Source organism: Megalops cyprinoides, chromosome 9, assembly GCF_013368585.1.
Source record: "Megalops cyprinoides isolate fMegCyp1 chromosome 9, fMegCyp1.pri, whole genome shotgun sequence".
Lineage (NCBI taxonomy): Eukaryota > Metazoa > Chordata > Actinopteri > Elopiformes > Megalopidae > Megalops > Megalops cyprinoides.
Genome location: NC_050591.1, coordinates 35313838 through 35326562, shown reverse-complemented (window position 1 = coordinate 35326562; position 12725 = coordinate 35313838). Strand labels below are relative to the sequence as shown.

The following is a 12725-nucleotide window of genomic DNA, read 5'->3' as shown; positions in this document are numbered from 1 at the left end:
TGCAGCATGATTGAAAGAATATAGAAATAAATCTTTTGCTTCTGAGATGTTCGGTTCCTTCTGTAAAATATACTTTTTTACTTCCTGTGACTAAGATCATTTTTCCCCATCCAAGTACAATATTTCATACTTTTAATGACTAGCTACATTTTTGAAACTGAACTTTAGTGAAAACAGTGAACTGCAAAATGCTATGATGGCTTGTTATTCAGCTGGATTTATGGAAGCAGATATATTGCTTGTTGCATTGTAATAATTTTGCTCTTGCAAAGGTATACTATTATAATGAGAAATGCATGACACTGAAAAGATTTATGTCATGACACACCCTACAGAGGATTTGATGTTATCATAGCAATGCTTTGGCTTGTCTTTCCCTACTTGTGCTTAGATGTATGAACCAATTCTGGATATCAGTACAACTGCATAATGATGTTTTGTTTTGCCTCTCTTCTGTGTTGTACTATAAAAGAAGGTAGAAGAGAATATTTCATTTACAAACAAAATACAGTATTCATCTCAAAAATATGTAAAGGATGTTTCTGTCTCTTACTCCAAATAATCCCACAGTAATAAGATTATGAACAGATACAATTCTACTGAATATGCATGTTTTACATTGACCCAATTGACGGTGCTATTGAAAGTATTGTATCCAACTAAGCTGTGAAAAACATATAAAAATATATTAAAAATACACACTGTATAGCATTAGCTCATATCTAACTCAACACATTACTAAGGGATATGATACAGTATTACACCCTAAGCAATGGATTCATTTTTTTTTTTTTTTACAATACTGTACTGTTGTTCATACAAATAACACATCTGAGTGCCACTATATTCATTAACAAAAAGCACTTTTATGTTTGAGTTCTGGCAAAAGTCACAAAAGATAGGAAATTCATGAAATTATCTGTGTATTAAACTCTGCCTGCGCACTGGTTTGATACATGCTGTGACACTTTAGCTATACTTGTTTAGGCCTACCTCACACAACATGTACCACTAGAGTCCAAGTATAGGTGCATTTGCGTTTACTCATTCAGCAGATGCTCTTATCAGAGAGCGACTTAAAAGAGTGCGTACAGGAAAGTACTCTGTGTTGATATTCAAGTGCCATGACAAATATAAGAGGAAGTTTGAGGAAGTCTGATGATATAGCACATGTGACTGAGGATACAGCATGGATGTTTAGACTTCAGTGTTCAGTTCATCAAGAGTAGCAGTTTGAACAGATGAGCTCTTAATGTGCAGCTGAAGATGGACAGTGATTAAAAAGTTCCGACTCCTGTGGGGAGCTCATTATTGCAGGTAAGAGGCTGCATCTCTGCTTTCTGCTGCAAAGTATAGGGCCAGAGATTTGTATTTAATGCTGGCCACAACTGGTTTCCACTGGAAATGAAGAGAGGCATGACATGCAAGTATTTTGGCCAGATAAACAGGATGAGTAGTATGAACTGGAGGGGCCTGGTGACACATTTAGGGAGACTGGTAGTTGCAGTAGTCCAGTCGGGACACACAGCTGGACAGCACATGAAATGGGAAATGGATGGATTTTGCAGGCGTAAGAAGAAAGAAATAATTGACAGCTCTGGGTAATCAATTCTATACTTTCAGTAAAGGACAGATTATTATCCAGAATTACACCAAGATCCATGGCAGTCTCGGATGCAAACACCATTATGCTGTCATGGGTAATGGAGAGATTGATGAGAGGGACAGATGATACCGGAGGATAGAGTAGTTCTGTTTTAGCGAGATAGAGTTTGAAGTGCCAACTGATCATCCAACTCGAAATGCCACAGAGTGTCACTTCAATACTATCACCATGCAATATGTCCATCAGTGGCTGGAAGGGAGAGAAAGTATAAGAACCAAATACTTACATGGTTATTTCCTTGATTTCTCTCTATATATTAGGACTATACACTTAGCTGTTTGTTGTGTGATCCATGACCCGGATAACTGGCGAAACTCATGCCGTCAAAGTTTGCTGCGGAGGAGGACGTCAAAGAGAGGTGAGTGTAGCAGACCTGCGTGTCGTAGCTGGTGTGTGCCAGTCGGGTCCTAGGTACCTGGTTACCTGAATCAAACTCGGGCCGCAGCTGTAAGAGTACTGTAACCCCCAAGACCACCAGGATCCTACTTCACGATCGTTACACCAGCTAGCGAGCAACAGGTACGCTATGGCACAAGCAGGGACACCTATTGCTGGCTAGTAAGTAAGCAAGTATTTTTTGGAACACCCGTTGCCAGACGTCTTAAGTTAAATTCCGCGTTATTAACTCATCCTGTTTACTGATAAATTGCAATTGCTTACCTGTAGCCGCCGCCATAGTTTTTGCCAATATGGCCAACGCCACACCATGTTATCAAGCATCTGGAAAACTCAGCAGTTTTAAAAACATGGCAAGTTTGTGCGTGCGTACGGCTTTCTTGTGTGCAGATTTGAATTGGGTAATACAATGAAGAGAAATTGCGCTAAACTTTAAAGCGAGTTTAAAGTTTAGCGCTTAATATGTGAACGGCTCCTGGCTCCATCTAGGGCTTTGGTAAATCGTGCCACTGCAAAACAAAAGTAATCTGACTGTTGTTACAGGCTGCGTGGTTATACACAGATTACTCATAATATCTTGTTGTATGTGTATGATAATGAAAAGATGTTGATTTGCTGCAGAGTTTGGTAGGCAACTAAACGCCGGTGCCTCCCGTACTTGTTGATCGTTAGCAGCGCTAGCTCGTTACCTATGCTAACGAACAGTAGCCTATCCATGTAATGTTCCAAGAAACCCGTTGAGGTGATTAATGTTAGCTTGTTAGCTAAATTGGCCTCTGCTTTCTAGTTAGCTGCTGAACGCTGTTTATTAAAGAAGAGCAATAACACACGCGATAATTACACGATAATCACAATAACGCACACCTTTGCATGTGTTTTTTTATGAAACGGATCACATGGCATTTTAAATTGTCATGAAATGTATACATCTCATGATTGCAGAGTTGGTCTGCGGTTGTATTTGCCTATGTTAGATCATGATGGGTATTGCTGTGCAGCCATGAAATCAAGATATAGATGGGACGTCTGAAACGAGCATCAGTATTGATTGCATGGTAACTTTACTGACTATTGAAGTTAAGTAGTTGTCTTAATCCTTAATATTTTAAAGTCCTTAAAAATAGAAAGAGAAAGGACAGATGCGGAATATTTAAAATCGAACGAAAAGAAATGACTTTATGATTAAGTATGGAGTAAGTATGCTGGGCCGCTTTAGTACCGTGGGTTTTGTTGTAAAGTAGAGCTACAACGTGGATGGTGTTTCTGTCGGTCAGAAATGTGAGATTATTCTAGGGAATATTTCTAAACAGCTTTACTTTTCAGATAAATTGAGAATTTAGGCTAAGAGCGCGGTGTACACGGACGCAGACATAGAACACAGGAAAGAACAAACTAATTGATGGAAAAGTAAATGATAAACGTATGGATATGTCAAAGTGTTACGTGTTGCTGAACGGCTTTGGAAAAAAAGATTGATTGTTAAAAATGTGTATGCATTTGCGGGGGAGGGAGCGCGGTATCTTCGATGAAATGGTCATCCCGAGGGGTACGCTACTTGCTGCCATACCACTTGCAGACCGATGGTGGCGCCCATGTGCTGACTACCAGTTATTGCAATAGGCACACTGAGAGCAACATTAAGATAATGCACTTATTTTTTATAGCTGCTCATTTCAGTAAGACTAAACTGGAGATCCCTCTTGCCGTTTGTCCACAATATGTCCTCTACAATGCTATTTGTGAAATAGTTTTCGCTTACTTGCACTAGACATCACAGACACTGTTAAACAGCAGTGTAAGACAAAAATGTTTTTTGGCAATTATTGTTGCATTAGATTACATGCATCCCGGGGTGGCCTCTAGTTGGATTGAGCATGTAATTAACTTTAATTTAAACACTAAATTACTTTCCGATTTTCCATGTGGAGCCTCTTAAGGTACAGTAAGATCCTAGGTCACATGTGAATACAATACTTTTACAAAAAAAAAAAAAACCTCTTGATGCATTTTATATTTTAACAACTTCTGCACTTGAAAATATACTGTATGGCAGATTATGGAAAAAAAAAAAACACAACAGTTGCTTTTTACATTCTTTTAGTAACAAATTTATCAGCTGAGTGCATTATTATAAAGTCAGTGTTCATGTCACACACGTTACATTATATCACACAGTTTGGTTGACTCTGCTTTTCTTAATCTTCACTGTCCACAGGAGGCATCTTAAGCATTTTAAGGTAGATCCCATAGTGCCTTGAGCTCAAGTAAAAGGCAAAAAAGGCCTGCAGTCCCAAAACAAAGGTCATTTTCCTCAGGACGGGTTTGGTAGCACTGGCCAAGAACGGCAGCAGTTTCCCCTTCTCTGGCATGGGTGCTGTGTTGTACCTGTTGAGGGGTGTATAGAAGTATTAAATAGCAGCTAAAGTATGCTGTGCTTGTTTAGTTTACAGCTGAAACAATAATGCCAATCAGAAACTGACACAAAAACAAGACTTTGCCCTCCAAAAAGTGACACTCCAATCAAAAACGCAGATTTAGATAAATGTACTCATTGTGCTGGAACATTTAATTGTGTCTGACCACAGTGGAAACTATGTCATCACATTAATGTCTTCTCCATTTGACCTTCATCACAGCCTGATACATCACAGGCCTTTACTGTAATTGCCTCACAGACCTAACATTCTCAGTGAACTTATAAAACACATATAAACACTCTGACGATAATTACTGAGAAGGTTTACGTGAACAGTATCTCTGTGCTCCCCCTACCTTGCTGCAAGGCCAATGTTCATAGGTAAGGCCAGAAGGATGGGGTACAAGCCACCAACGACGGCACCAACCAGCACGCCTCTTACCTGCGCGCAGGACTGACAGTTCAGTTCACCTGTGTAGCACAGACAAACGCTGACAGATTAGAAACCGATTAGGAGCTTATGGACACTGAGGTTTTATATTCGCCTCTGCCTTTCCTGCACTCACCCGACAGCAGAGGCTCGGATATCGCCCCGTGGTACGCCGCCACCGTTGTCAGGAAAGGCAGAACAGCCATCGGCAGGCTGGATGTGTACCTGCCGTGAGTGACGCTGAGCACCCTCCGAAATAAACTGTTGGCGATCAGCCCAGAAAACGCCCCGTTGAATCCCAGATACAGGGGGCCGTATGTGAAGAAGTTCCTGTAGAGCGAAAATGAGGACCATTAAAGATCACATTAAACACAGAATTACTGCAGCCAGCTAGCTGTGTGATCTATCAGATCAGTATGCAATGTGACAACACTGGACCTGGGTTTGAACAGTCTGTGGGACGCTGCTGCTCTTAGCAGGATATTCTGTCCCAGGAAACATACACATGAATCCTTTGCATTCATGTGTATAAATATGCTGCACAGTGTAAAACTGAAAACAAATTACTTCCTTGTGAGATTATGCATTGCTAATCAAGAATGTGTATTATGATTTAAAATCAGATAATGATCAATATGCAAATGCGCACTTTTCTGCATCCGAAAGCTGTTCAAACTTTTTCAGGAGTAATTCCAGGACCGTAGGTTTAGAAGGCAACTGGTCCACATCCTTCAGGGCGTTGGTTGTCTCTGACATCTTTATCTGGAGAAAAGTAAAGTTAGGACCTTCAGTATAGCTGCAGAACTGCATTTAAGCATCTCTGCTTTTACAGGTTATCCATGTTAGCTACGAGTTACGATACAGTAACGACATCACTTAAGGTTTTAGTAACTGTCCCTGAGAAAATGCAGCCACTGATCACTGCTTAAAGTTGCGTTTTAATTAGTTATATAAATCTGAAACTGTATGCATATATGTCTGCAACTGGGGGAGGCGCAGACTTCACACCCCAGCGGACACAGTCCTTACTTTCACAGTCTCATTCACCCATCCAAATCAAATCTGATTGCTAACTCTCTAGCTAGCCCTGAAGATATTTTCTCAGCTCGTTTTATGAAGCATTTAATTGAGTTACGCCGTTCGTAAATAGTCACATATTCACTGCCAGTTACGCTGGTGAGCAATATTATAGCTTCACAGCTGTGCCGGCACTGCAGATATTTTGATAAAGTAATAGTCACATGTAACAAATTCAAGTGGCGTTTTCATATAGTCCATTTGATATTATGTTATGATGGCTAGCTAGCATTGGCTGACCTTGAAAAGAAACTCGTGCAATGCGTGAAGTTCGATGTTTTGTGATTCATTTATTTGGCACTTACCTTCCTTGCTTAGCTGTGTGTCCTTGTTATATACCTAGATTCATTACACTTGCAGAGTGACATGCATCTTAAATATCAGTTTAGGTCTGTGCTACAGGCGCAGCCATGTTGAACCACACGTCGCAGCTAAGGGTTGTGTCTGCATGTTCACGGAAATCAGCTCTGCGCGGATGCTGCGCATACAAACTGATGCGTATGTAGCACGGATTGGCTAAAAGGTCCTGTCATTAAATAGTAGAATAGTAACAGCATTTTGCATCACTATAATATAAACATTTGTGTGTATGCTCAGCACCGTCAGTACTCTGATTAATTTGAAAAGCTTTTCCTTTTTCAAATTCATTGATTTCCATAGGTGTTAGATGTTAGACCGATGTCGGTGAGTCAGAGAACATTATAAGTTGTGCACATTTTATGCAGATCAGTGAATCTGCGATTTAGAGGTCTGCTTTAAGGTTGTTGGTTACTTTAGGTTTACCTTGTTGGTTACTTTGCTGTCTGTAAACAGTAGTACGCTTACGGCGATGGTAGTGTGCCGTGTACGTATAGTAGCGTAGTTGTTTGGATGATCGCTTATGTCTATTGTGCTATTTAAATTCTACTTAAGTGCAATATTTAGGCCTACAATAGCCATAACTCATACAAAGCAGCGGATAACTGTTAATTATCACCTGGATATAAGTATTACTGTATGTACATGTATAGTGCTATATTTATGTGTACAGAAAGTTATTGCTGCCATGCAGAATATAGTTTATATTTTATATTTAATCAATGTGCCTTAACTTAACTTTTCAGGCCAGCAGAATAGCCTTATGGGTGTGAGGAGGAAGAGTATGAATGTCAGCTCATTGGTTTGGGCTCAGTGGTGTGTGAAATGAAGGCGCACAAGTTAATGAGTCAGCAGAAAGTACCCTCGGCTTCACCGGCAGAGTTTAAGAAGATCAATAAAACAGGGCATCACGTGCGTACATAAAGAAATAATAATAATTGAAGGCAATTACAATAATCGCAAGATAATGAAATGTAATTGTTGCAGAGATCTCAAGGTGAGCAAAGTGCAACGCGTGTGATTTGAATGGGGGGGGGTTAGTGGAAATTTGCTGACAGGGGGTTGGGGGGAGGAGTGTGGAGGTCATTACATTTCATTCTTGTAGCCATTGGAAACTTCCTGCTGTCACATAAATTATACCATGGCAGAGTGGTGAACACTAAAAGGGACTGATGCTTAAAAGCATGACCGGTCTGAGTGTGAGAACAGAAGGTGCTGTCTGTCACTCGTCGGGTGTGAGACTTTGAGGTGTCAGCCGTTAAGGGCCAGTGTCCCGACGTAAGTCTTATCAGGGCGGCAGTGTAGCATAGTGGTTAAGGAGCAGGACTTGTACCCGAAAGGTTGCCGGTTCAATCCCCGCTGGGACACTGCTGCTGTACCCTTGGGCAAGGTACTTAACCCACAGTTGCCTCAGTAAATATCCAGCTGTATAAATGGATAACATTGTAAAGAACTGTAACCTATGTAAGTCACTTTGGATAAAAGCGTCTGCCAAATGAATAAATGTAAATGTAAATGTTATCATTCCAGATAGTGAGGGATCCTTGAAGTAGGAGTTTCTAGGAAGTAGGACGGTCATAGATAGATGCTTAAATATGTCTTCCTGAGCATATTTTGTTTTCTGTTATTCCTGTCTCCCTACTTAACACGTATTATGTTGTGTGTGTGTGCTTTGATGAATTGGAAAACCTCAGAAGTCAGTGTACTGTAGGAGCCTTATACAGAGATGAATAAATAAGTCAGTGACATCCACAGCTTGTGCACCTCAAACACATTCACACGCGGGATCTCCGATGGTCTGTGCGGCTCGAGGTTGTAACACCTCATTTGGAAACATGAGGACTCATGAATAGTGAATGTCGTGTCAGTGACGGCCCCGGAGGCGCACCGAGGGGGGGGTGCCTCCTCCCCCAGCCCAGGCGGAGGAAACCTGCGAATAATCACTCCTCGGAGGGGGGGGGGGGGGGAGAGGAGAGGAGATTACAGGGCTGAGCCCGGCACGCTGGAACCTACTCCACCTACCCATTACATAAGCGTGGAAGAAGGCTGCAGATCTTCATTGTGTGGGTGGCGTGTACGTGTCTGTGTGGATGTGAATCTCCCTGGATCCGCTGCCAGGTTGCCTTGGAAACGCAATTGGTAAATCTGCATGCGGGCAGCTGCTTGTGTACCTGGAAGCCAGACAAAAAAAAAAACAGATGAAATAAGTATCATTAGGATACATCTGTCATCAATATGCGAGGAGAGCGTTCTCATGAGGCGGGAAAGCAAGAGACGTCCACTAACCAAGCTGTGTTTCGCCGCACAGTCTGAAGGCTGTCCTACGAAACGCCAGGCTGTGTCTGGGTCCCTGCATTGTGCACAGAAAGAATCTCCTGTCACAATCACACAGCTGAACACCCCTCTAATTTCATAACTCTATGATGCTTCAAAGCTCTTCAAAGATCTACAGGCTGAGCACAGGTGAGAGTCAAGGGCTGCTTACTGAGTAAAATCTTTTGAATTAATTCCTCTGTTTCTTTTATTTGTGTGCACAACACTGTGAACGCATTAACTCATATGCATCTTTTGATGCTTAAAAATGCATATGCCCTGAAGGACAGTCTTTTTGTGAGCCCACCACCACACCAGATTCTCCTGTGAATTACAATGAGTGTGAACAGCAGGCCGGGCTGGACGCTAACTAGCAGCATAGCCATCTTGCGACGCGCGGGCGTCTTCGCCAATCTCTGAACTCTGTCACCCTTCCGTTAGCAAACTGTCACCGAATTTTCTGTCACTGCTGCTGCCAGCAGGTTTTTCCGGGCACCCCATTCCCTCTGTCTCGCTAAGAAATGACTCCTGAGTGCTATCCAGTAACGGCGCTGTTAACGTCTTAATCTTGCTCTGCTAATGACGGCTCAGCAAAACGCTGCACAGTGCTATCTCTAAAGCAGACTTGCTACCCTTGACTGGAGTCTTGGGCAGATAAGATCTTCAGGACTTTATCGGATGACAGATCGACATTGAAATGACATTCTCGGCACTATAGGGAGAAGATAGATATACAGGAAGACTAAGTGAAATCCAGTTTTAGTGACATACATTTTTAATCTTAAAGATTGCTCTAAGTGATAGTTAAAGGGTGAAGTGTGATAATTTGTTATACATGGCACATAAATGTATATGTGGCAGTATAGTTTGGTTCTTTATGATATCAACATGGTCTCAATAACTGCCTGATTTGCACAAACCTTGATTAGCGTGGCTTGCATTTCCACAGATCTTAATCTAGTTCGGGAAGGAGAAGTTTGCATGCCAACATAATAGCTGCTACAGGTCAGTTTCTGTGTCCAAAAAACACTCTCATGTGCACAACCATAAATAAACCTCCTCATCATTCCCCGAGGCGAATGGCTGAAAAGCTCAGACTAAACTACAGTTTCACTCACTTCAGGTGGATCTCCTCAGGGGTTGAGTCTCGTCAGGAGTCTCCTCCTTCCTGCTTTTTGCCCATCCGTTTTCCAGCAGAGATAGCCATACCAGTGAGTCAAACAGACTGTCTGTATGTCTGTGTGTCCCACTGGACTGGCTGTGTCTGTGTGTGTGTGAGTGTGTGCGCGCACACTTGTGTGTGTGTGTGTATACCTTGTTGTGTACAGATTTGGCTTATAAGAATAAGAATAAGAAATACTTTATTAATTTATTAAGGAAATTTGAGGATTTATCTAGTGCTCAGAGCTGTATTTGTTGTTTGTAGTTTGTTGCGTGTCACAAGCATTGAATGGTACTGGATTAATTAAGCAGTTGGTGCTCATTTTGACGTCAGTTTTACATTCCAGGGTCTAAAAAGCTATATCCTCTTTAACGGCATCTCTTCCTGAAATCTGAACCCAGGCTGCACATTAATTCCCCATGATCCTTCAGCGAGCCATTCAAACGCAGGAAGTGAGGCTTTCACGCCTATTAGTCAAATGGACCCTGGGCACACATCCATCAGCGGCGCGCCTCCTTCGAGCTGCACAGCTGTAGCAGGCCACCGTGGCTCAGCTTTGAAGACATGCGGGAGCGCGCGCTCAGATTATTAAATGAAAGGAAATCAGTGCAGCGTTGTTTTACTTCAGTCCCCAGCAGGGCGCAGCTGGAGGGGCTGCACTCTTCACGAGCTGTCCTTACCAGGAGATGAGTCCAGCTAGGATGCAGTTTGTGCTGTACTCCGTGTCTGCAGCAATAGAGACACAGTATTTTTGTGTGAATTTACAGCTAATGGGGAGAAATTTTTAATTACTAGACGAACTTTGTTTCTACAGCTGTTGTACTGTATTGTGCAAGCTCTACAGAAGGACTTCAGCTAACAGCCTGCCATTCATATCCTGTTGGTCCTTTGAGGAAAAAAAAATTGTGTTTGATTTTGGCAGTGTTATTGATTGTGTTCCTGTTTTGTTGACTATTGCTATAATTGTTTAATAACCACTCACCTGTTCTCAATTCATCATTTACCACACTCAAAAAATGAACAGAAGTTAATAATAGTTCTTTACTCTGAGTGAGATAAACAGCAGTTATGCATATTTGGAGAGTATATCTGCATTTGCATGCAAATATGCACAGTGCTTATTCACGTTGCTTTATTAATAGTAAGTGGGAAATATTTGGCCCGTCTGCACCATCATTTAAACAAAACTAAGTCTGGCCCCCATGACAGTTGAAAAGCCGTGCTCCACTGCAGATCCCCTTTCCTGATAAATCTCCCCAAATTGCTCTCTCTGGGAGCAGCATTGAGCCTCAGAACCGCAGAACTTCATACTTTAGACTTTGCAGTTAATCTAGATGGAGCTCTCTGCCCCCTCCTTTTTTCATATCCCAGGCAGCTGCTCCAGCCCGCACTTGCTTCAGGGTTGCACCCAGGCACCAGCAACAGCAGTTTGCAATACAGCCCAGTAACTACACTGAATAAACAAGCATCTTTCTGACCCTCACTGTCAGCATCATTATATTACATTACACATTACATTACTGTTAAGTGGCTTAACAAACACCTACATCCAGGGTGCCAGACCACCCATTCACACTGGATTTAAACTTTTATATATATTCATTGAGACAATTTGGGTTAAGCAACTTGCCCAAGGGTACAATAGTGGTGCTTGCACACAGTAATCAAATTGGTTTTTTAGGTGACGAGGTTTCCTCCTGTGCTACTTGCCATCGTCATAATCACCTTCATCATCGCAGTCAACCTGTGATCACAGCCAGACCGAGGCCTCTCAGAGCTGTTTCCACTCTTCCCTTTTGGCTGTGAACCTGCTCCATCCTCATGGCGCAAATGCACAGATCTCATCCCTCCATCTGGTTCGGGGCTCCACACCCTGTCCTCTCACTTCCTCTCCGGGCTGCCGCTCATTTCTCCTCCAGCTGTCCATCGCTTATCTGTTCTCCGCTAGACTCAGCCTCCACTCCATCCTTTTTTTTTTTTTTTTTTTATTCAGAGCTAATCTATCTTCAACTTCTGTTTGTTCTCTAATTTAAGCAGCTCTTTTCTTGGTAGGGATCATCATCAAATTAAAGTTTAGTTTAGTCGTCACGTTCATCTTTGAACCAGCTGTCAAGCTCTTGAGGTTCTTTTACGTCTTGGTGAGATCTTTGTTTGAGAAGTTGAATGTGACTAGTTGGTTAAATCCAGCCCAGCGCAACTCAGCTGATTGTTTGAATACTAAGTTCTCTTCATAGTGGCAAGCCGAAAGTTAGGATGAGTTTGTAATAAAATTAAGCAAAATACAAGAAAAAGAAACACATGACAGTAGGTTTAAGGAGCTGAATTGGTTACCCTCATGAAGTACTTGGCTGCATAAGGTTTCCGTGGTGACTTATAGATATATAGATCCTATTTATTTATATGATACCTTAAAGGACCTGTCAAGAGCCACAAAGAAAAACAAGAGCCACAAAGAAAAACGCAAAGAAATGCAATACATGTGCTTTCTTCATTTTGGGGCTACATCACAATGCTACCACAAGAAACTATTGTTCTTGAAGCACCCAGGAAAAAATGAGCGCTGCGACTGGGATCCACACCACTCAGGATGTTAAAAAATAGCCCGAGGGCATCAAGCCCTCTCCGTTTCATAGCCTTTATCAGTTGATCTCTAATATAACACACCGTATTGAGGCACGTTATCTGTGAGGAGCCTCTCACTGCTTCTTGATCTCATAGTTCCATTACAGAACAATGGCCGCACCAGACGTCTGAGTGGTGGGAGCTATTCTACCCACGAAGGATTTTGTTTCCACCATTTTCTTTAAAGCCGAATGACCCAGAAGGGTCTTCTGTATGCGGAGGAGGAGTGAAATGAGAAATCGAGGACCCTGCCCCATGTGCCATCCAGGACAAAGAAAAGGGCAAA

At 42.1% G+C, this 12725-nt stretch overlaps 1 protein-coding gene across 1 annotated transcript; it reads right to left on the bottom strand.

The window, feature by feature from the left end:
- Positions 1-4257: 4257 nt before the first annotated feature.
- Positions 4258-6422, bottom strand: LOC118783605 (transmembrane protein 126A-like). Its single transcript, XM_036537549.1, has 5 exons — positions 6291-6422; positions 5558-5670; positions 5045-5238; positions 4835-4949; positions 4258-4447 (listed from the first exon to the last, which is right to left on the bottom strand). Exons 2-5 carry the CDS (start codon positions 5662-5664, stop codon positions 4258-4260), a joined length of 606 nt encoding a protein of 201 aa, XP_036393442.1. The 5' UTR covers positions 5665-5670; positions 6291-6422.
- Positions 6423-12725: the final 6303 nt, after the last annotated feature.